At 40.6% G+C, this 21,597-nt stretch overlaps 1 protein-coding gene across 2 annotated transcripts; it reads left to right on the forward strand.

Moving 5' to 3' along the window:
* The first annotated feature begins 1,127 nt into the window (after nt 1-1,127).
* On the forward strand, nt 1,128-14,363 carry ckbb (creatine kinase, brain b). 2 transcript variants are annotated; one of them, XM_059356126.1, is made up of 8 exons: nt 1,128-1,214; nt 3,807-4,019; nt 6,930-7,084; nt 7,884-8,016; nt 9,450-9,621; nt 10,566-10,689; nt 11,772-11,961; nt 14,006-14,363. In XM_059356126.1, exons 2-8 carry the CDS (start codon nt 3,827-3,829, stop codon nt 14,182-14,184), a joined length of 1,146 nt encoding a protein of 381 aa, XP_059212109.1. In that variant the 5' UTR covers nt 1,128-1,214; nt 3,807-3,826; the 3' UTR covers nt 14,185-14,363. The 2 variants fall into 2 exon arrangements, with proteins under 2 accessions (XP_059212109.1, XP_059212110.1); XM_059356127.1 differs by lacking the exon at nt 1,128-1,214 and having other exon boundaries at nt 3,786-4,019.
* The last annotated feature ends 7,234 nt before the right edge of the window (nt 14,364-21,597 follow it).

A 21,597-nucleotide genomic window follows, 5' to 3' on the forward strand; every position in this document is an offset into this window, starting at 1 on the left:
GGATGGATGGATGGATGGATGGATGGATGGATGGATGATGGATGGATGGATGGATGATGGATGGATGGATTGCAGATGAAAACAGGGGGCACCACAAATACAGGCAGCGCTCCAGGGTAGGTTTCTTCACAGACCCATCTTTTGTTTTTAATGGTGACAAACCAAAACATGTTTAGACTTCATAATTTATCATTAAAACATAATTAAAATAAAAACACCCTGCGACCATGAAATTCTTTAACCAGAGTACTAGCAGAGGATATTAAATGTTGTTGTCTTCTGTTTTATTATTATCATTATTATTATCATTATTATTATTATTATTATTATTATCCTGCTAGTGGTTTTGACCCAATAGAAACATTCCAATCAGCCTCAGCTCCTCTGACTGGGACAGAATTATCACTAAATGTAAAAAAGTGAATAAATTCTCTCCGTCATAATAATAACAATATTTGCATATTATATAGATTATCAGGCTTTATATATCAGGATGTATAAATGAAATATAAATCTCACCAGGAGTTAGTGGTTCTCTGCTGACAGAACCACTGATTTCCTTCCTTTCCACTTTTTATGCTGCCAAACTAAACCAGTTTGTTCTGTTGCAGCGTTTCACTTTCTGACTCTGAGAAATTCCTCTTCTTTTGGATTAAAACTGACTTTAAAACATTGTTTACCTCCTTCAACCAAAAAGCTGTGAAACTTTAAGTCTGTGCTCCGAATGTAAAATATTCACTGAACTTGTTTGAGTTTATAACTATAAGAACTTTTATTTCATAAACCTCCGTCGCTGCGTATTTCTTTAAAATGTCTGTTTCTTCCTGTTATTTGTGACGATGCACTTTGATAATAAAGCGACTTTAGGGGGGGAAATCCTCTTTATATATATATATTATATAATATATACATATATATATATATATTATATATAATATATATATATATATATATATATATTATAAATAATATATATATTATAATATATATATTATATATAATATATAGGAGAGGTAGAGAGGAGAGAGAGAGAGATCATGTGACTCTCCGTCCAATGGAATGAATGGACTGTAAATAGGAGCCAATCAGGATCGAGGGGGGGGACGTGGGGCTGGGGTGGGAGGGGGGGGTGGGTATAAAACGCTGAGCGCCGCTTTAATCTGCAGCAGAACCGGATCCGCTCCAGACCAGATCACACCCGAGACCCGAACCAGGTAAGACCACCTTCACCCTCCCGACCAATCAGAGCAGAGCACAGCTCACAGGCTGCAGCAGCTCATCTGTCCTTCACCTTCATCATCATCATCACCATCATCATCGGGGTTAAAGAACAAAGGACACACACACACACACACACACTCAGCGACCTTCAGTCCGTCCTGTCTGTCTGCAGGTGTTGCGTCACTAACCTGCAGCATCTTTATTATTATTGATATTTATAATGATGATGATGATGATGATGATGAGGGTGCAGGTGATCCGGGACGGTCCCGGTCTGGAGTCCGGCTCCGTGCTGAAGGTGACCGGGGCGTCGCGGTGCAGCAGCCGGGCTGTGAGGGGTTAATCCGGGCTGCTGCTGCTGCGTCACTCGGCAGATCCTTAATCAGCCTCCGAGTCCCGCTTTAGACTCGCTGATCCGCCTCCTGCAGCTCCTCCATCACAGGTTTATAGCTTTAAATATGCAAATGATGCCTTTCATGTTATTATGAAATATATGAGCTCATTATTAATTATTCATCATTAGGACCGGATGTGAACGTTTGGTCAAACTTTTATTTTGGTGGTGAAATATCAGAGGAAGTGGAGGTATGGTGGCCCGAAGCTGCCAAGATAATAAAAACCTTAATATTCCTTTAAATGTACCAAAGATCATATGAGTCATTCATTCATTCATTAATAATTCATATTTCTGTTTTAATATTTCTGATATTTATTCTTTAATATTTCTTCTTTATTTAATCATTCTTATTTCTGTTTTCATTTACCTTCTTTATTTAAACGTTACTGTATTTATACTATTAACAAGTTTCAGTTAATTTTCATAGTCATTTTTTTTTATTTTTATTGGTCAATTTTAATCAAATATACAAAATTAGGCGTCATTTCGAGAGAAAAAAAGTAATAAAACCTGAATATTTTTTTCAATATATTTAATTTAGCTTGTTTATTTACATTTGTTCAGTGTTGTAAACTTTATTTATACTATTAACAGGTTTCAGTGCATTACTGACATTAACACATTTATTTGTTTTTCTAGTTTGAAGAAATGTTTACATCTGTAAATTAATTATTATCTGCAGATTAAAATGTTTCAAAAATCAGATTAGTCCTTTAAAGTCCTCCCGTCGACTATCCACTGGTGCTCCTCAGGGGTCAAAAAGGACCTCAAGACTTCACATAGAAAACAATTATTAACAAATCTTTTTTTACCTTTTACGGCAACTCAAGACCAACACATTGATATATAATTTTAATTTTTTTTTTTTTTTTTTGGTCAAATTTAGGGCCACATTTTCAAGTTTGACTTTATTTTTCACTGTATATTTGACTAAAATTGACCAATCATAATGAATAAAATATAAAAAAAATTACATATAAATTTTTTTGGTCATGAGTTGCCTTAAAAGGTGAAAAAAGTAAATTTGTCAATAATTTTAATCTACATGTCCTAAAACCAGTCTGATGTCATGGGGTCCTTTTGACCCCTGAGGACCACTGGAGCTATAAAAACTTATAAAACATGTCTGAAGAAAGTGTAAATTTATATTATCTATAAAGGATGCAGAGGGCCACACGTGCTGAGAATTTCAGTAATTCTATGAAAGTTAACCTTCATTACTGGTTGATGAAAATTATTTGGGGTCAAAAAGGAGCCAGGAGGGTTAAAACAACCTTCATTGAGCTTTCAGGCCTGGTCGATGGTTCTCAAGCAGCGGCCCGTAGACCCCCGGGGGTCGGGTTCCTCACAGAAGAGGTTCAAGTCCTCCGCGTAACAACAAAAAGTTGTGTATCTATTTATTTTAATACGCTGTCAGCTCCGTACCAGAAGAGGTCCAGACCGACTCTAGCGGTCGTAGTCTGGTACCTTTAACCCTTTAACCCCTTTTTGTATCCATCTAGTAATTGTAAAACACTTTTTTTTTAAATTACAAACCACATTCTCTTACAGTGGTAAAAATATGAGTATACTAGCATTTGTCATTTTGTTAAAAAATTTAAATAGTTGTGATAGTCATGATTTCCACATATTTCTTCAATAAAATTACCATATTTACTTCTCATGAAAGTGACAAAACGACATACTTAATTGATTATTTCCGCATATTTATGACGGAGTAGCATTAAATGTTTCATATTTACAGCAATGAATAATCAGAAGTTATGATTTCATAGCACATAGTTAATTATAATGACATTAGCTTAATACCGCTAAGCTAACCATAAAGCGCCAAATCAAATTTGGTTGAGATAGTTTTTAAAAAAATTATTATACATTCATTACAGTTTTTTTGTGGAATCATTTAACATTATTCTGTTCAGTAAGGCGTCTGACAGTAGGATATAAAACATTTTTACCGACCTTTGAAAATTTCACCAAAAATAGAACAAACGCTGGAGTGATTTTCTTGTTTCTGATTTCCTGGTTGGAGGCGGGGCTAAGAGGTATTTAACTATTTAAAGACACAGTGACATCTAACAGATTTATTTAGAAAATCAATCCTCAGTCAAGTGTTAGATGCTCAATCAGTTAAAGGGTTAATCTGACTGATTTATAAAGCAGGTTTCTTGGTTTGATGTGGTCTCAGGTCAGCAGCCGGCCGTCGTCATGCCTTTCGGAAACACCCACAACAAGCTGAAGATGAACTACTCGTCGGAGCAGGAGTACCCCGACCTCAGCCAGCACAACAACCACATGGCCAAGGTGCTCACGCCCGAACTGTACGAGAGCCTGAGGGATAAGGAGACGCCCAGCGGGTTCACCCTGGACGACGTGATCCAGACCGGCGTGGACAACCCAGGTACCAACCGCCGAACACCTGAAATACACCACAAACACCTAAAAACACCTGAAGCACCTAAAAAACCAAACACCTAAAAAACACCTAAAACACCTAAAGAAAAACACCTAAAACAACGCCTCAAACACCTAAAAACGCATCAAAAACCTAAAAAAAAACCCACCTCAAACACCTAAAAAAAATGCCTCAAACACCTAAAAAACACCTGAAACACCTCAAAAAAACACCTGAAACACATAAAAAACACCTAAAAAACACCTGAAACACCTAAAAAAACAAACACCTCAAACGCCTAAAAAAACACCTGAAACACCGAAAAAACACCTGAAACACCGAAACCCCGCCCCCCCCCCCCCCCCACCCCCACCTCAAACACCTAAAAACACCTGAAACACCTTAAAAAAAACATCTCAAACACCTAAAAACACCTCAAACACCTAAAAAAACCCACATGGAACACCTAAAAAACACCTAAAAAAACACCTGAAACACCTAAAAAAACACCCGAAACACCTTAAACACCCCAAACAGCTAAAAAAAAAACACCTCAAACAACAAAAGAAAAACACCTCAAACACCTAAGTAAATACATCAAACACCTAAAAAAGACCTCAAATACCTTAAAAACCCCACCTGAAACACTTTAAAACACCTCAAACACCTAAAAAACCCCACCTCAAACCCCAAAAAACACCTCAAACACCTAAAAACACATGAAACACTTAAAAGACACATTAAAAAACACCTAAATCACCTAAAAAACACCTCAAACGCCTAAAAAAAACACCTGAAACACCTAAATAACACCTGAGACACTTAAAAAACACATTAAAAAATACATTAAAAAACACCTCAAACACATAAAAGAACACCTGCAAAAAGCAAGACGCCTGGCAGATTAAAGACATTTATATTTCATGTTGATAACCCACAAGTCTCTTTACTGACATGCCCACTTTATGTTGATAACCTACGAGTCTTCACTGACATGCCCACTTTATGTTGATAACCTACGAGTCTTTACTGACATGCCCACTTTATGTTGATAACCTACGAGTCTTTACTGACATGCCCACTTTATGTTGATAACCTACGAGTCTCCTCTTTACTGACATGCCCACTTTATGTTGATAACCTACGAATCTTCACTGACATGCCCACTTTATGTTGATAACCTATGAGTCTCCTCTTTACTGACATGCCCACTTTATGTTGATAACCAACGAGTCTTTACTGACATGCCCACTTTATGTTGGTAACCTACAAGTCTTTACTGACATGCCCACTTTATGCTGATAACCTACGAGTCTCCTCTTTACTGACATGCCCACGTTATGTTGATAACCAACGAGTCTTTACTGACATGCCCACTTTATGTTGATAACAACGAGTCTTTACTGACATGCCCACTTTATGTTGATAACCTACAAGTCTTTACTGAAATGCCCACTTTATGTTGATAACCTATGAGTCTTTACTGACATGCCCACTTTATGTTGATAACCTACGAGTCTCCTCTTTACTGACATGCCCACTTTATGTTGATAACCTACGAGTCTCCTCTTTACTGACATGCCCACTTTATGTTGATAACCTACGGGTCTTTACTGACATGCCCACTTTATGTTGATAACCTACGAGTCTCCTCTTTACTGACATGCCCACTTTATGTTGATAACCTACGAGTCTTTACTGACATGCCCACTTTATGTTGATAACCTACGAGTCTCCTCTTTACTGACATGCCCACTTTATGTTGATAACCTACGAATCTTCACTGACATGCCCACTTTATGTTGATAACCTACGAGTCTCCTCTTTACTGACATGCCCACTTTATGTTGATAACCTACGAGTCTCCTCTTTACTGACATGCCCACTTTATGTTGATAACCTACGAATCTTCACTGACATGCCCACTTTATGTTGATAACCTACGAGTCTCCTCTTTACTGACATGCCCACTTTATGTTGATAACCAACAAGTCTTTACTGACATGCCCACTTTATGTTGATAACCTACGAGTCTTCACTGACATGCCCACTTTATGTTGATAACCTACGAGTCTCCTCTTTACTGACATGCCCACTTTGTGTTGATAACCTACGAGTCTTCACTGACATGCCCACTTTATGTTGATAACCTACGAGTCTCCTCTTTACTGACATGCCCACTTTATGTTGATAACCCACGAGTCTTTACTGACATGCCCACTTTATGTTGATAACCTACGAGTCTTCACTGACATGCCCACTTTATGTTGATAACCCACAAGTCTCTTTACTGACATGCCCACTTTATGTTGATAACCCATGAGTCTTTACTGACATGCCCACTTTATGTTGATAACCTACGAGTCTTCACTGACATGCCCACTTTATGTTGATAACCCATGAGTCTTTACTGACATGCCCACTTTATGTTGATAACCTACGAGTCTTTACTGACATGCCCACTTTATGTTGATAACCTACGAGTCTTCACTGACATGCCCACTTAATGCTGATAACCCACGAGTCTCCTCTTTACTGCCACAGCCTCATGAAACTTTACCACCACCGTCTAGAGACCTGGAGCGTTCGGACCAGGTCCCTCTGTCCTGGACTCGGGAACTTGTGGTTGTTTGTCACCTTCAGAGAGCCTTCAGTGTTCTGCTTGATAATAAACTCTTTAATTGGATTGACTCGTTAGATCAGGTTCATTTCTGTCCAGTAATCCGTCCACAGGGACGTTGTTGCGTGTCCTTCCTGTCTGATCTCCTGATCCTCCTGATCAAGTCCAAGTTAATTTGTTGATCAGCATGACACGTACGAGTCAGACCACGACACGGAGAAACAACAAACCTCCAGAAACGTCACCGTAACCAGTAAGATTTGCTTCTGTTGTGACCGGGTCTCGTGTCCCTGCAGGTCACCCGTTCATCATGACGGTGGGCTGCGTCGCCGGAGACGAGGAGACATACGAGGTGTTCAAAGACCTGCTGGACCCGGTGATCGAAGACCGCCACGGAGGATACAAACCGTCAGACAAACACAAGACAGACCTGAACGCTGACAACCTGCAGGTACACAACAACCAGGCTGTTAGTTTGCTCCACAGAATGAGATTTAGAACCTCTGATGAACCAGAGTCCAGCCAGAAAACCAGCGATTCAGTTCTTGTTCTTCAGGCCTGACAAAGACTCAGTTCAGCTTCATACTGGAGTTATTTCAGCTCCTTTAGGTCCCTTTATTCTCTTTAACCCTGTGGAGTCTCTAAAGCTCCAAATAATCAGACTTGTTGCCTCCATCAGACTAGAAAACAAAGCAGCGTGGAGCCCTACTGGACATTTACCTCTAAAGTTCTGGCTGTAAACTCCATGAGGCCAGTTTCAGTTTGATGATGATATACCAAGTAAAACTGGAGACAAGCTCAAATAGATTTAGTATCAAATGATAGAACTGGATGGAACCCTCTTATATGGTAGATTTGACACCTTTGGTCACATTTGACACATTTACAATTCTTTATTGAGCATGATAGTGTTTTGAAAGTTAAAAAATAATTCAAAAGCACATTTTATGTTGGACTAAAGGACTAAAAAAGACAAAAAATGACAAAAAAAAAAGACTCAAAAAATGAAATTTAAAACTAAAAACCCTAAAAATGGCCGAATTAATTTAAACCTTCAATGATCTGAATGTTTTATTTATTTTACAATTCAGACTCTTAAAACTCCTGAAACTCTTCAACAATCCAGGTTATTGATCAGGTTATTGACCATGTTATTGATCAGATTATTGATCAGGTTATTGATCAGGTTATTGACCAGGTTATTGATCAGGTTATTGACCAGGTTATTGATCAGGTTATTGATGTTTCAGGGCGGGGATGATCTGGATCCAAACTACGTTCTGAGTTCTCGGGTCCGGACCGGACGGAGCATCCGCGGCTTCTGTCTGCCGCCGCACTGCAGCCGCGGAGAACGCCGCGCCATCGAGAACCTCTCCGTGGAAAGTAAGGAACCAGTAAAACCAGTTTAATCAGTAAAACCAGTTTAGAACGTCTCCATGGAAAGTAAGAAACCAGTAAAACCAGTAAAACCAGTTTAGAACATCTCCGTGGAAAGTAAGAAACCAGTAAAACCTGTTAAACCAGTGAAACCAGTTTAAAACCTCTCTGTGGAAAGTATGAAACCAGTAAAACCAGTGAAACCAGTTTAAAACCTCTCTGTGGAAAGTATGAAATCAGTAAAACCAGTGAAACCAGTTTAAAACCTCTCTGTGGAAAGTATGAATCCAGTTTAACCAGTGAAACCAGTTTAAAACCTCTCTGTGGAATGTATGAAACCAGTTTAACCAGTGAAACCAGTGAAACCAGTGAAGCGTGTGGTGTTGAACTGAATTAGTTTTTAAATTTTAACCTGATTTCCTAAAAATTCCCATTAAATTTCCTGTAAAACGTATTTAATCCAGAAACTTGAGCCGTCTGAATGAGTTTTTATAGGTTTGTTTGTTTGTTTTTGATCCTTTCACAATAAAACGTTGAGTGTTTCTGCTGAGTCACTGACTCTATTCAGATTCTTCCCATGATGCATCACTGCTCAGACTCCTAATGAGGCCACAGCTCCCAAACACTCCTTCATATTCAGATCACTCCTCCTCCTCTCTCCTCCTCGTCCTCCTCCTCTCCTCCTCTCCTCGTCCTCCTCCTCCTCTCTCCTCCTCTTCCTCCTCCGTCCTCCTCCTCCTCCTCTCCTCCCTCCTCCTCTCCTCCTCTCCTCGTCCTCCTCCTCCTCTCTCCTCCTCTTCCTCCTCCGTCCTCCTCCTCCTCCTCTCCTCCTCCTCCTCCTCCTCCTCTCCTCCTCCTCCTCCTCCTCCTCCCCTCCTCCTCCTCCGTCCTCCTCCTCCTCCTCTCCTCCTCCTCCTCCTCCTCCTCTCCTCCTCCTCCTCCTCCTCCTCCCCTCCTCCTCCTCCTCCTCTCCTCCTCCTCCTCCTTTGCCTTAAATCTCTTCTATCTAAAGTAAACGTATATCTATACTCTCTCTCTATATATATATAAATATATGTATATATATATATATATATGTATATATATATATTTATACTCTCCTCTATAGAGGATGCAGAGGGAAACATGACCTGAACGTGAACTTTTATTATTAACCATTGTTATTATTGTTATTAATGGACGGTTAATAAACTCTAATAATAAAATTATAATTATAATAATTATTCATTATCAGCTGATTCATTTATTCAAAAGTCACAATTATGTCACAATAAAATGTCTGGGAGAAGTCAGTTAGAGTTCATAAATGTAATAAAGCTGATTGATTTGATTAAATATCAGACCTTTAATTTGAAAGTCAGACCTTTAATTTGAAAGTCAGCTGTTCCAGGTGTGCCTCAGCAGAACTTCCTGCCTGTGTGACCTCTGACCTCCTGCAGGTCTGGACGTCCTGGACGGGGACCTGAAGGGGAAGTACTACGCCCTGAAGAACATGACGGAGGAGGAGCAGCAGCAGCTGATCGATGACCACTTCCTGTTTGACAAGCCCGTCTCCCCGCTGCTGCTGGCGTCCGGCATGGCGCGCGACTGGCCCGACGGCCGCGGCATCTGGTCGGTACCACCACAGACAGGAAGAGGTTTTCAAAATAAAAGACTCTGGGTGGATGCAGGGGGACACATTGGTAGCTCTGCTGTTGGTTAAATTTACAAAATAAAAGACTTCAGGTATTAGCAGGAGCTCACAATTGTGTTGGTTGGTTTTCAAAATAAAATACTTCAGGTGGAAGCACGAGCTCACAATTGTGTTGGTTGGATTTTCAAAATAAAATACTCCAGGTGGAAGCAGCAGCTCACATTTGTTGTTCTGCTGTTGGTTAGACTTTCAAAATAAAATACGTTGGATGGTAGCAGGAGCTCAAAATGGTGTTGGTTGGATTTTCAAATTAAAAGACTCCAGATGGAAGCAGGAATTAACATTTGTGGTTTTGCTGATGGTTGGATTTTCAAATTAAAAGACTTCTGGTGGAAGCAAGACCACAAATTTGTGGTTCTGCTGTTGGTTAGACTTTTAAAATAAAATACTCTGGGTGGTAGCAGGAGGTCACAATGGTTTTGGTTGGATTTTCAAAATAAAAGACTCCAGATGGTAGCAAGAGCCAACATTGGTAGCTCTGAAGTTGGTTAGATTTTCAAAATAAAAGGCTTCAGGGGGTAGCAGGAGCTCACGGTGGTTTTGCTGAGGGTAAGATTTTCAAAATAAGAGTCCAGGTGGAAGCAGGAACTCACATTGGCGGTTCCACTGTTGGTTAGATTTTCAAAATTAAATATTCTGGGTGGAAGCAGGAGCTCACAATGGTGTTAGTTTGATTTTCAAAATAAAAGACTCCAGGTGTTAGCAGGAATTAACATTGATGGTTCTGCTGTACTCCTGGTGAAAGCAGGGGCACACATTGGTAGATCTGCTGTTGGCTAGATTTTCAAAATAAAAGCCTCCAGGTGTTAGCAGGAATTAACCTGATCAAACTGATTTGTTAACCCTGCTCTGCCGCCTGCAGGCACAACGACAACAAGACGTTCCTGGTGTGGGTGAACGAGGAGGACCACCTGCGTGTCATCAGCATGCAGAAGGGCGGGAACATGAAGGAGGTGTTCAACCGCTTCTGCACCGGCCTCACCCAGGTACACCTGCACTTCCTGTCCACACACCTGCACTTCCTGTCTGTGGAACCAAGTATCAATGAGTCCTTCTTTCAGTAAAACAAAGAAAGATGAGATTCAAATGAACTCAGCAGGATTTATTCCTGTTGTCAGTAGTTTACCACCAGTCCAGCAAAATAAAGTTACAGGTGTTATGGACTGAACGTACCGTCCCTTTAAACTCCATATATAAATATATAAATATATAAATTACGGCTGCACAATTAATTGAATTTTAGCTGGCTGCCACGATGATAACCCTTAGCGTCCAGTCTGCAAATTGCTAACAGGCTAACAGCTAGCTCTGTATTACAAACTATACTATATAAACAAACTATTGTTTGTTTAAAAGTAGTGCAATAAAAATACAGATGTTTTCCCTAACATGATGAATAATCATGATGAATAATCGTGATTACAATATTGATCAAAATAATCGTGATTATCATTTTGGCCATAATCGTGCAGCCCTAATATAAATATAAAATATTCTTTCATTGCCGTGACACAAGCACTCAAAAAAACATACAACAGACCTAAATAAAATAAAATAGAAAAAAATAAATTATTTTCGGCTTCAATATGACTGATCACACAAATAGATGCCAATAATATAATAATCTGGGTTGGGTTTTCAAAATAAAAGACTTCAGGTTAGCAGGAGCTCACAATGGTGTTGGTTGGATTTTCAAAATAAAATACTTATGGTGGTAGCAGGAGCTCACATTGGTAGCTCTTCTGTTGGTTAGATTAACAAAATAAAAGACTCTAGGTGGTAGCAGGAGCTCTCAATGGTGTTGGTTGGATTTTCAAAATAAAAGACTCTTGGTGGAAGCAGTAGCTCACATTACTGGTTCTGCTGATGGTTAGATTTTCAGAATAAAAGACTCAACAATATAAATGCAGCCTTCTGTCACGTCTCTGTTCATTGTTGATCAGTAAATCAGCCGATTGATCCGAGAACTGATCCACTTTTATATATAGACAAAAATACTATAGAGGTCTATGAGAGAAACAGTTTCCGATAGTCAGTTAATCCACCCGTCTCTCTCTCTCTCTGGCAGATCGAGGGCCTGTTCAAGGAGCGGGGACACGAGTTCATGTGGAACGAACACCTGGGCTACGTCCTCACCTGTCCATCCAACCTGGGGACGGGCCTGAGGGCCGGGGTCCACGTCAAACTACCCAACGTCAGCAAGCACGACAAGTTCGGAGACATCCTGAAGAGACTGAGGCTGCAGAAGAGAGGCACAGGTAGGCAGACAGACAGGTAGGCAGACAGACAGGTAGGAGACAGACAGGTAGATAAACAGACAGGTAGGGGACAGACAGGTAGATAGACAGGTAGAGAGACAGACAGGTAGGAGACAGACAGGTAGAGAGACAGACAGGTAGAGACACAGGTAGAGAGACAGACAGGTAGAGAAACAGACAGGTAGGGGACAGACAGGTAGGAGACAGACAGGTAGAGAAACAGACAGGTAGGAGACAGACAGGTAAAGAGACAGACAGGTAGGGGACAGACAGGTAAAGAGACAGACAGGTAGAGAGACAGACAGGTAGAGACTGAGGCTGCAGAAGAGAGGCACAGGTAGGCAGACAGACAGGTAGGAGACAGACAGGTAGAGAGACAGACAGGTGGGTAGACAGACAGGTAGAGAGACAGACAGGTGGGTAGACAGACAGGTAGAGAGACAGACAGGTAGGTAGACAGACAGGTAGAGAGACAGACAGGTAGGTAGACAGACAGACAGATAGGTAGACAGACAGACAGGTAGGAGACAGACAGGTAGAAAGACAGACAGGTAGGGAGACAGACAGGTAGGAGACAGACAGGTGGAGAGACAGACAGGTAAAGAGACAGGTAGGGGACAGACAGGTAGAGAGACAGACAGGTAGGTAGACAGACAGACAGATAGGTAGAGAGACAGACAGGTGGGAGACAGACAGGTAGAAAGACAGACAGGTAGGAGACAGACAGGTGGAGAGACAGACAGGTAAAGAGACAGGTAGGGGACAGACAGGTAGGGGACAGACAGGTAGGAGACAGACAGGTAGAGAAACAGACAGGTAGGGGACAGACAGGTAGATAGACAGGTAGAGAGACAGACAGGTAGATAGACAGGTAGATAGATAGACAGGTAGAGAGACAGACAGGTAGAGAGACAGACAGGTAGGTAGACAGGTAGATAGATAGACAGGTAGAGGGACAGACAGGTGGAGAGACAGACAGGTAGGGGACAGACAGGTAAAGAGACAGACAGGTAGAGAGACAGACAGGTAGAGACTGAGGCTGCAGAAGAGAGGCACAGGTAGGCAGACAGACAGGTAGGAGACAGACAGGTAGAGAGACAGACAGGTGGGTAGACAGACAGGTAGAGAGACAGACAGGTAGAGAGACAGACAGGTGGGTAGACAGACAGGTAGAGAGACAGACAGGTAGGTAGACAGACAGGTAGAGAGACAGACAGGTAGGTAGACAGACAGACAGATAGGTAGAGAGACAGACAGGTAGAAAGACAGACAGGAAGGAGACAGACAGGTAGGAGACAGACAGGTGGAGAGACAGACAGGTAAAGAGACAGGTAGGGGACAGACAGGTAGAGAGACAGACAGGTAGGTAGACAGACAGACAGATAGGTAGAGAGACAGACAGGTAGGAGACAGACAGGTAGAAAGACAGACAGGTAGGAGACAGACAGGTGGAGAGACAGACAGGTAAAGAGACAGGTAGGGGACAGACAGGTAGAGAGACAGACAGGTAGGTAGACAGACAGGTTGAACCAAAATGACATTTTAAATAAATATATCTTAATTTACAACTAAATGTATTTTAATTTGCTTCCAATTTAATAACTCCTAAATACATTAATTACATTTTTTTTAGGATATGTGTGTGTGTGTGTGTGTGTGTGTGTGTGTGTGTGTATATATATACATATATATTCTATTTTTTCATAATTTCTATTTGTAATTTAGTTTTTAACATTTAATATATTTAAAGTGTTGAAGAGACAGAAAATAAAGAATTACATAACAAATAAAGTAAATGTAAACTAAATAATAATAAAATAAATATAATATTAATAATAATAGGAATAATAAAAATACTAATAATAATAATACTAAAATTAATTATATTAATAATAACTATAATAACAATAACAACAACAATACTATAAATATATAAATACAATAATAATATTTATAATAATGATGATGATAATAATAATATTAATAATAATAATGATATATAATAATAATAATATTAATAATGATAATATTATGAATGTCCCAGGCGGCGTGGACACGGCGGCGGTGGGCGGAGTCTTTGACATCTCCAACGCCGACCGTCTGGGCTTCTCGGAGGTGGAGCTGGTCCAGATGGTGGTGGACGGCGTGGCGCTGCTGGTGGACATGGAGAAACGTCTGGAGAACGGGGACGCCATCGACGACCTCGTCCCCGACCAGAAGTAGTGACCTCTGACCTCACACCCCTCACCCCCCCTCACTCCTCACTGTAACCAATCAGAAGCCGTCCTGACCGCGGGACGTTTAGAGTCTCCGTTAGTCTCAGAGTCCCCACAGGACAACGATTATTATTACACCGATTATAAGTCCCTGAAACACCTAATAAAGGCTGTTGGTCCCCCAAAGACTGCTGGGTCTGAGTGGTCATTCACACACACACACACACACATAGATCAGGATTTTTTTTTTTTTTTTTTTCTTCAGGTCTGAGTGGTGTTCCATCAACGTGGATTAAGTAAAAGTCTGGTTTATTGTGATAAATCTCGCTAATTTAAGTGAGAGATGTGTTCCATCAAAGTGGTTTATGTGACTCCCCGCTCAGTAACCACGGTGACTGATACCGCTCAGTAACCACGGTGACTGATACCGCTCAGTAACCACGGTGACTGATACCGCTCAGTAACCACGGTGACTGATACCGCTCAGTAACCACGGTGACTGACACCGCTCAGTAACCACGGTGACTGATACCGCTCAGTAACCACGGTGACTGACACCGCTCAGTAACCACGGTGACTGATACCGCTCAGTAACCACGGTGACTGACACCGCTCAGTAACCACGGTGACTGACACCGCTCAGTAACCACGGTGACTGACACCGCTCAGTAACCACGGTGACTGACACCGCTCAGTAACCACGGTGACTGACACCGCTCAGTAACCACGGTGACTGACACCGCTCAGTAACCACGGTGACTGACACCGCTCAGTAACCACGGTGACTGACACCGCTCAGTAACCACGGTGACTGATACCGCTCAGTAACCACGGTGACTGATACCGCTCAGTAACCACGGTAACTGATAACTGAAAGTTTAGACTCAGTTTTTATGTTCCAGTCTGGTTTAGACCTTTTTTATCACAATGTGATGAGGCATTAATTTATAAACCTATTTCAGTCAATCTGTTGTTTAATTCATGCAGCTTTTGTTTTGGAGTGAACCTTTATTTGAAAGCTAAACATGTATAATTTAAAAAAAATGTGTAAAAGTGTTTAATCCTTTATTTATTCATTTTGTTCTCACTGTTAAGACAAAAAACACATTAAATGCATCTAAACCTGCTGTGGTGAAATATATACTGACATCATTATCTAGTAACTTTATCTCCAATTTAATTATTACTATTATATTATATTATATTATATTATATTATATATATGATATGATATGATATGATATTATATTATTATATTATATTATATTATATTATATTATATTTATTATATTATATTATAGCCGGGACCTCCAGCACTCGCTGGGGCGGTTTGCAGCCGAGTGTGAAGCGGTTGGGATGAGAGTCAGCACCTCCAAGTCTGAGACCATGGTTCTCTGCCGGAAAACGGTGGACTGCCCCCTCTGGGTGGAAACAGGTACTGCCCCCTCTGGGTGGAGAGAGGTACTGCCCCCTCTGGGTGGAGACAGGTACTGCCCCCTCTGGGTGGAGAGAGGTACTGCCCCCTCTGGGTGGAGAGAGGTACTGCCCCCTCTGGGTGGAGAGAGGTACTGCCCCCTCTGGGTGGAGAGAGGTACTGCCTCCAGAGAAGGAGTTCCAGTATCTGGGGGTCTTGTTCAGCAGTGAGGGTAGAACGGAGCGTGAGATGGACAGGCGGTTTGGTGCGGCGTCAGCAGTGATGCGGGCGTTGTACCGGACCGTCGTGGTGAAGAAGGAGCTGAGCCTGAAGGCAAAGCTCTGGATTTACCGCTCCATCTACGTTCCAACCCTCACCTATGGTCCTGAGCTTTGGGTAGTGACCAAAGAACGAGATCGTGGATACAAGCGGCTGAAATGAGCTTCCTCCGTAGGGTGGCTGGGCTCAGCCTTAGAGATAGGGGGAGGAGCTCAGACATCCGGAGGGAGCTCGGAGTAGAGACGCTGCTCCTTCTCCTCTAAAGGAGTCAGCTGAGGTGGTTTGGGCGTCTGGTAAGGATCCTCCCGGGCGCCTCCCGTTAGAGGAGGTCCAGGTCCAACTGGTAGGAGGCCCCGGGGAAGACCCAGAACACGGTGGAGGGATTATATCTCTCTCCTGGCCTGGGAACGCCTCGGGGTCCAGGAGGAGCTGGACGTTGTGGCCGGGAGAGGGAACGCCCTGCTTAGCCTGCTGCCCCCGCGACCCGGCCCCAGATAAGCGGACGAGAATGGATGGATGGATGGATATGATATGATATGATATGATATTATATTATATATATATTATATATATTATATTATATTATATATTAAATTATATTATATTATATACATTATATTATATTATATTATATTATAAGCATAATGACGCTTGTAAAAGAAAACGTGTCAAAGAGACTTAGCTGATTATGTTGCCAGTTAATTTTGAATGTCTCAGTTCCATCATTGGTTGCTGCTGTAGTTGCTCCAGCTGTGTCCTGCAACACGCTGCATGATTATTAAACACAATCTGTAGAATGAAGAAACAGAACAAACATTATTAGTGTTCACTGTCCAAGTCCTTTTGTCTGTTCAGATTTCTCCTGTTGAGATGTAACAGAATAATTAAAATAAGACAGGGTTACTTATTATTATCTCCAGGTTAGCCTCCAGCTAACTGAACATACTGATAACAGAACCACTCTTATTGATCTAGTGATCTAACTGATAATTTATTAACAACTACAAATATCACAATAAGTCGGCTTTAATGACTGCAGTGTTTCACCATGTCATCATGTCTGTTAATAGTAGCAGTATTATCTGTTATTGTCACGTTATATTCTTCATAAAGATTCATATATATATATATATATATATATATATATATATATATATATATATATATATATATATATATATATATCCCATAGATATATATGGGCTATACATACAAACAGTCACATTTCTTCCAATAATTATCTCCCTTTCTCTCTTTTTTGCAAACAAATAGTGAAAGTCATTTTCTCCATGACTCGTATTGAGTTGATTATGTTGATAAATAGGGAGATGGTTTAGTTTCGTTAGTTATTAATTAGTTATTCATCCTGGGGTCCATCGGCATCAAATATACAGTTGAAAACACAAAACATAAACATTATAAAAACCAAAAAAACTATATATGCTTCAGCTAACAAAACAGAAACAGAGTGAGCGTTTACACTTCTTACCTGTGCTTCATTCATTCTTCCTTATATTAATTATTCATGTATTAATCCATATTACACACATTTCTACATATTATATACGTATAATACATCATTACACAATCTACTAGCACATCATACATATCATACTGTAAATACATTCATTCTACAGCAATAACACATCATATATCTACAGAAATATACTACATACATATGAATATACCATGTTTTCTGACTTTGATAAATACTGTTTTATTAATATTTTGAATTGCTTTATGTTAGTGGTTGTAATTGTCTTTTTGCTGGCGGCGGAAGATTTCAAGGCGGTACTGAGACCTCTGGAACAACATGTGGAACAGACCAACATGTGGAAAAGAACAACATTAGGAACAGACCAACATGTGGAACAGACCAACATGTGGAACAGACCAACATGTGGAACAGACCAACGTGGAACAGACCAACATGTGGAACAGACCAACATGTGGAAAAGAACAACATTAGGAACAGACCAACATGTGGAACAGACCAACATGTGGAACAGACCAACATGTGGAACAGACCAACATGTGGAACAGAACAACATGTGGAACAGACCAACATGTGGAAAAGAACAACATTAGGAACAGACCAACATGTGGAACAGACAAACATGTGGAACAGACAAACATGTGGAACAGACCAACATGTGGAACAGACCAACGTGGAACAGACCAACATGTGGAACAGACCAACATGTGGAACAGACCAACGTGGAACAGAACAACATGTGGAACAGACAAACATGTGGAACAGACCAACATGTGGAACAGACCAATGTGGAACAGACCAACGTGGAACAGAACAACATGTGGAACAGACCAACATGTGGAACAGACAAACATGTGGAACAGACCAACATGTGGAACAGACCAACGTGGAACAGACAAACATGTGGAACAGACCAACATGTGGAACAGAACAACATGTGGAACAGACCAACATGTGGAACAGACCAACATGTGGAACAGAACAACATGTGGAACAGACCAACATGTGGAACAGACCAACATGTGGAACAGACCAACGTGGAACAGACAAACATGTGGAACAGACAAACATGTGGAACAGACCAACATGTGGAACAGACCAACGTGGAACAGACAAACATGTGGAACAGACCAACATGTGGAACAGAACAACATGTGGAACAGACCAACATGTGGAACAGACCAACGTGGAACAGAACAACATGTGGAACAGACAAACATGTGGAACAGAACAACATGTGGAACAGACCAACATGTGGAACAGAACAACGTGGAACAGACCAACATGTGGAACAGACAAACATGTGGAACAGACCAACATGTGGAACAGACCAACGTGGAACAGACAAACATGTGGAACAGACCAACATGTGGAACAGAACAACATGTGGAACAGACCAACATGTGGAACAGACCAACATGTGGAACAGACAAACATGTGGAACAGACCAACATGTGGAACAGACCAACGTGGAACAGACAAACATGTGGAACAGACAAACATGTGGAACAGACCAACATGTGGAACAGACCAACGTGGAACAGACAAACATGTGGAACAGACCAACATGTGGAACAGAACAACATGTGGAACAGACCAACATGTGGAACAGACCAACGTGGAACAGAACAACATGTGGAACAGACAAACATGTGGAACAGAACAACATGTGGAACAGACCAACATGTGGAACAGAACAACGTGGAACAGACAAACATGTGGAACAGACCAACATGTGGAACAGAACAACATGTGGAACAGACCAACATGTGGAACAGAACAACATGTGGAACAGAACAACATGTGGAACAGACCAACGTGGAACAGACAAACATGTGGAACAGACCAACGTGGAACAGACCAACATGTGGAACAGACCAACGTGGAACAGACCAACATGTGGAACAGAACAACATGTGGAACAGAACAACATGTAGAACAGAACAACGTGGAACAGACCAACATGTGGAACAGAACAACATGTGGAACAGACCAACTCTCAGCTCATTAATGGATTTGGGTTTTTGTTTATTTAGGGGCAATAGACAAACAAATAAGATGTTTCCAACAGAATTCCTTCCAGAATAAAGAGTTAGTAGATGTCGACTGGGTTTCCCATATTTGAAGCCACGTATCCTCTGAGATGGTTCTACTAGTTTCTTTTGATATAGTATGTTGAGCCTCTATTTATTAAAGAAACCCTCTACCCTCTACCCTCTATGACACTTTTCCTGTTCTTTGAATTAAAGCATCAACACACATGAGGGTTCTGTCAGATCAGAGGGTTTTATCTCCTTTCACACTTTGATGCACAACATCAGTCAAAAAGTCATCCCCATGTTATTTAACCCTCTGAAATCTTCGGCTATTATGTCCTCTAAAAATCTGTTAAAAATCTTCACCGTGCCATGTTGGGATCAGTGTTTTCAGCGTTACCTCTCCTTTATGTCCTGATCATGAATGTTTAACTTTGACTTACTTGATAAAAATGTTGAACCCAAAAGACAGTGAATAGATATCCTAATCTCCACTGGAAGCAGTGAATAGATATAATCATCTCCACTGGAAGCAGTGAATAGATATAATAATCTCCACTGGAAGCAGTGAATAGATATAACAACCTCCACTGGCAGCAGTGAATAGATATAATAATCTCCACTGGAAGCAGTGAATAGATATCCTAATCTCCACTGGAAGCAGTGAATAGATATAATAACCTCCACTGGAAGCAGTGAATAGATATAATAACCTCCACTGGAAGCAGTGAATAGATATAATAACCTCCACTGGAAGCAGTGAATAGATATTCTAATCTCCACTGGAAGCAGTGAATAGATATAATAACCTCCACTGGAAGCAGTGAATAGATATAACAACCTCCACTGGAAGCAGTGAATAGATATAATAATCTCCACTGGAAGCAGTGAATAGATATCCTAATCTCCACTGGAAGCAGTGAATAGATATAATAACCTCCACTGGAAGCAGTGAATAGATATAATAACCTCCACTGGAAGCAGTGAATAGATATAATAACCTCCACTGGAAGCAGTGAATAGATATAATAACCTCTACTGGAAGCAGTGAATAGATATACTAACCTCCACTGGAAGCAGTGAATAGATATAATAACCTCCACTGGAAGCAGTGAATAGATATAATAACCTCCACTGGAAGCAGTGAATAGATATAATAACCTCCACTGGAAGCAGTGAATAGATATAATAACCTCCACTGGAAGCAGTGAATAGATATAATAACCTCTACTGGAAGCAGTGAATAGATATAATAACCTCCACTGGAAGCAGTGAATAGATATAATAACCTCCACTGGAAGCAGTGAATAGATATAATAACCTCCACTGGAAGCAGTGAATAGATATAATAACCTCCACTGGAAGCAGTGAATAGATATAATAACCTCTACTGGAAGCAGTGAATAGACATAATAACCTCTACTGGAAGCAGTGAATAGATATAATGACCTCCACTGGAAGCAGTGAATAGATATAATAATCTTGGGAGAATGTTTATTTTAATTGTCCTTATCCTGCCCCACCTTTCCAAGTCATCACACACTTTCCTATTAACCTGTTTGTAATTCACTTCAAACATCTTTGACGAGTCCTTTTTAAAGAACTCCTCCCAGATGGTGCTGCTGATGTTAATCTCTTCATCTCTTCATTTGTTCACCTGTCGAGACAAAACCTAAGATTGTCTGATCAATTTCTTCTATTGAAATTGAAATTTCAGACACAAGTTTTTCATTCTGGTCTTTCCCGATAGAAGGGAGATTTAATGAATTCAGAAATGTCTGAATCGTTGACTCGTCTGCTTTATCAGACTGTGTATATAATGATTTGTAATATGTTTCAAATGCTTTCTGAATACCCTCCAGTTTCGTTTTTTTTGTTAAGGAGTCCTTGATTCTATGAATTATACTTTCAGCATGTTGCTTTCTAAACCTCCATGCGAGCGATTTAGATGCTTTAGGACCTGCCTCATGATATCTTTGCTTCATGAATCTAAGTTTTTTTCTAAATTTCCTCACTAAGAATCTTGTTGATTTCCTGCTTAACTGGTTTCATTTGTTCAAGTATATTGGCGTCTTTACTGATACTGTGGGCACACACACGCACACACACACACACACAGGCTAATAATAATAATAATAATAATGATGATGATGATGATGATGATACTACTAATAATAATGATAATGATAATAATAA

The sequence above is a fragment of the Centropristis striata genome, chromosome 18 (genome assembly GCF_030273125.1).
Source record: "Centropristis striata isolate RG_2023a ecotype Rhode Island chromosome 18, C.striata_1.0, whole genome shotgun sequence".
NCBI classification, from domain to species: Eukaryota; Metazoa; Chordata; class Actinopteri; order Perciformes; family Serranidae; genus Centropristis; species Centropristis striata.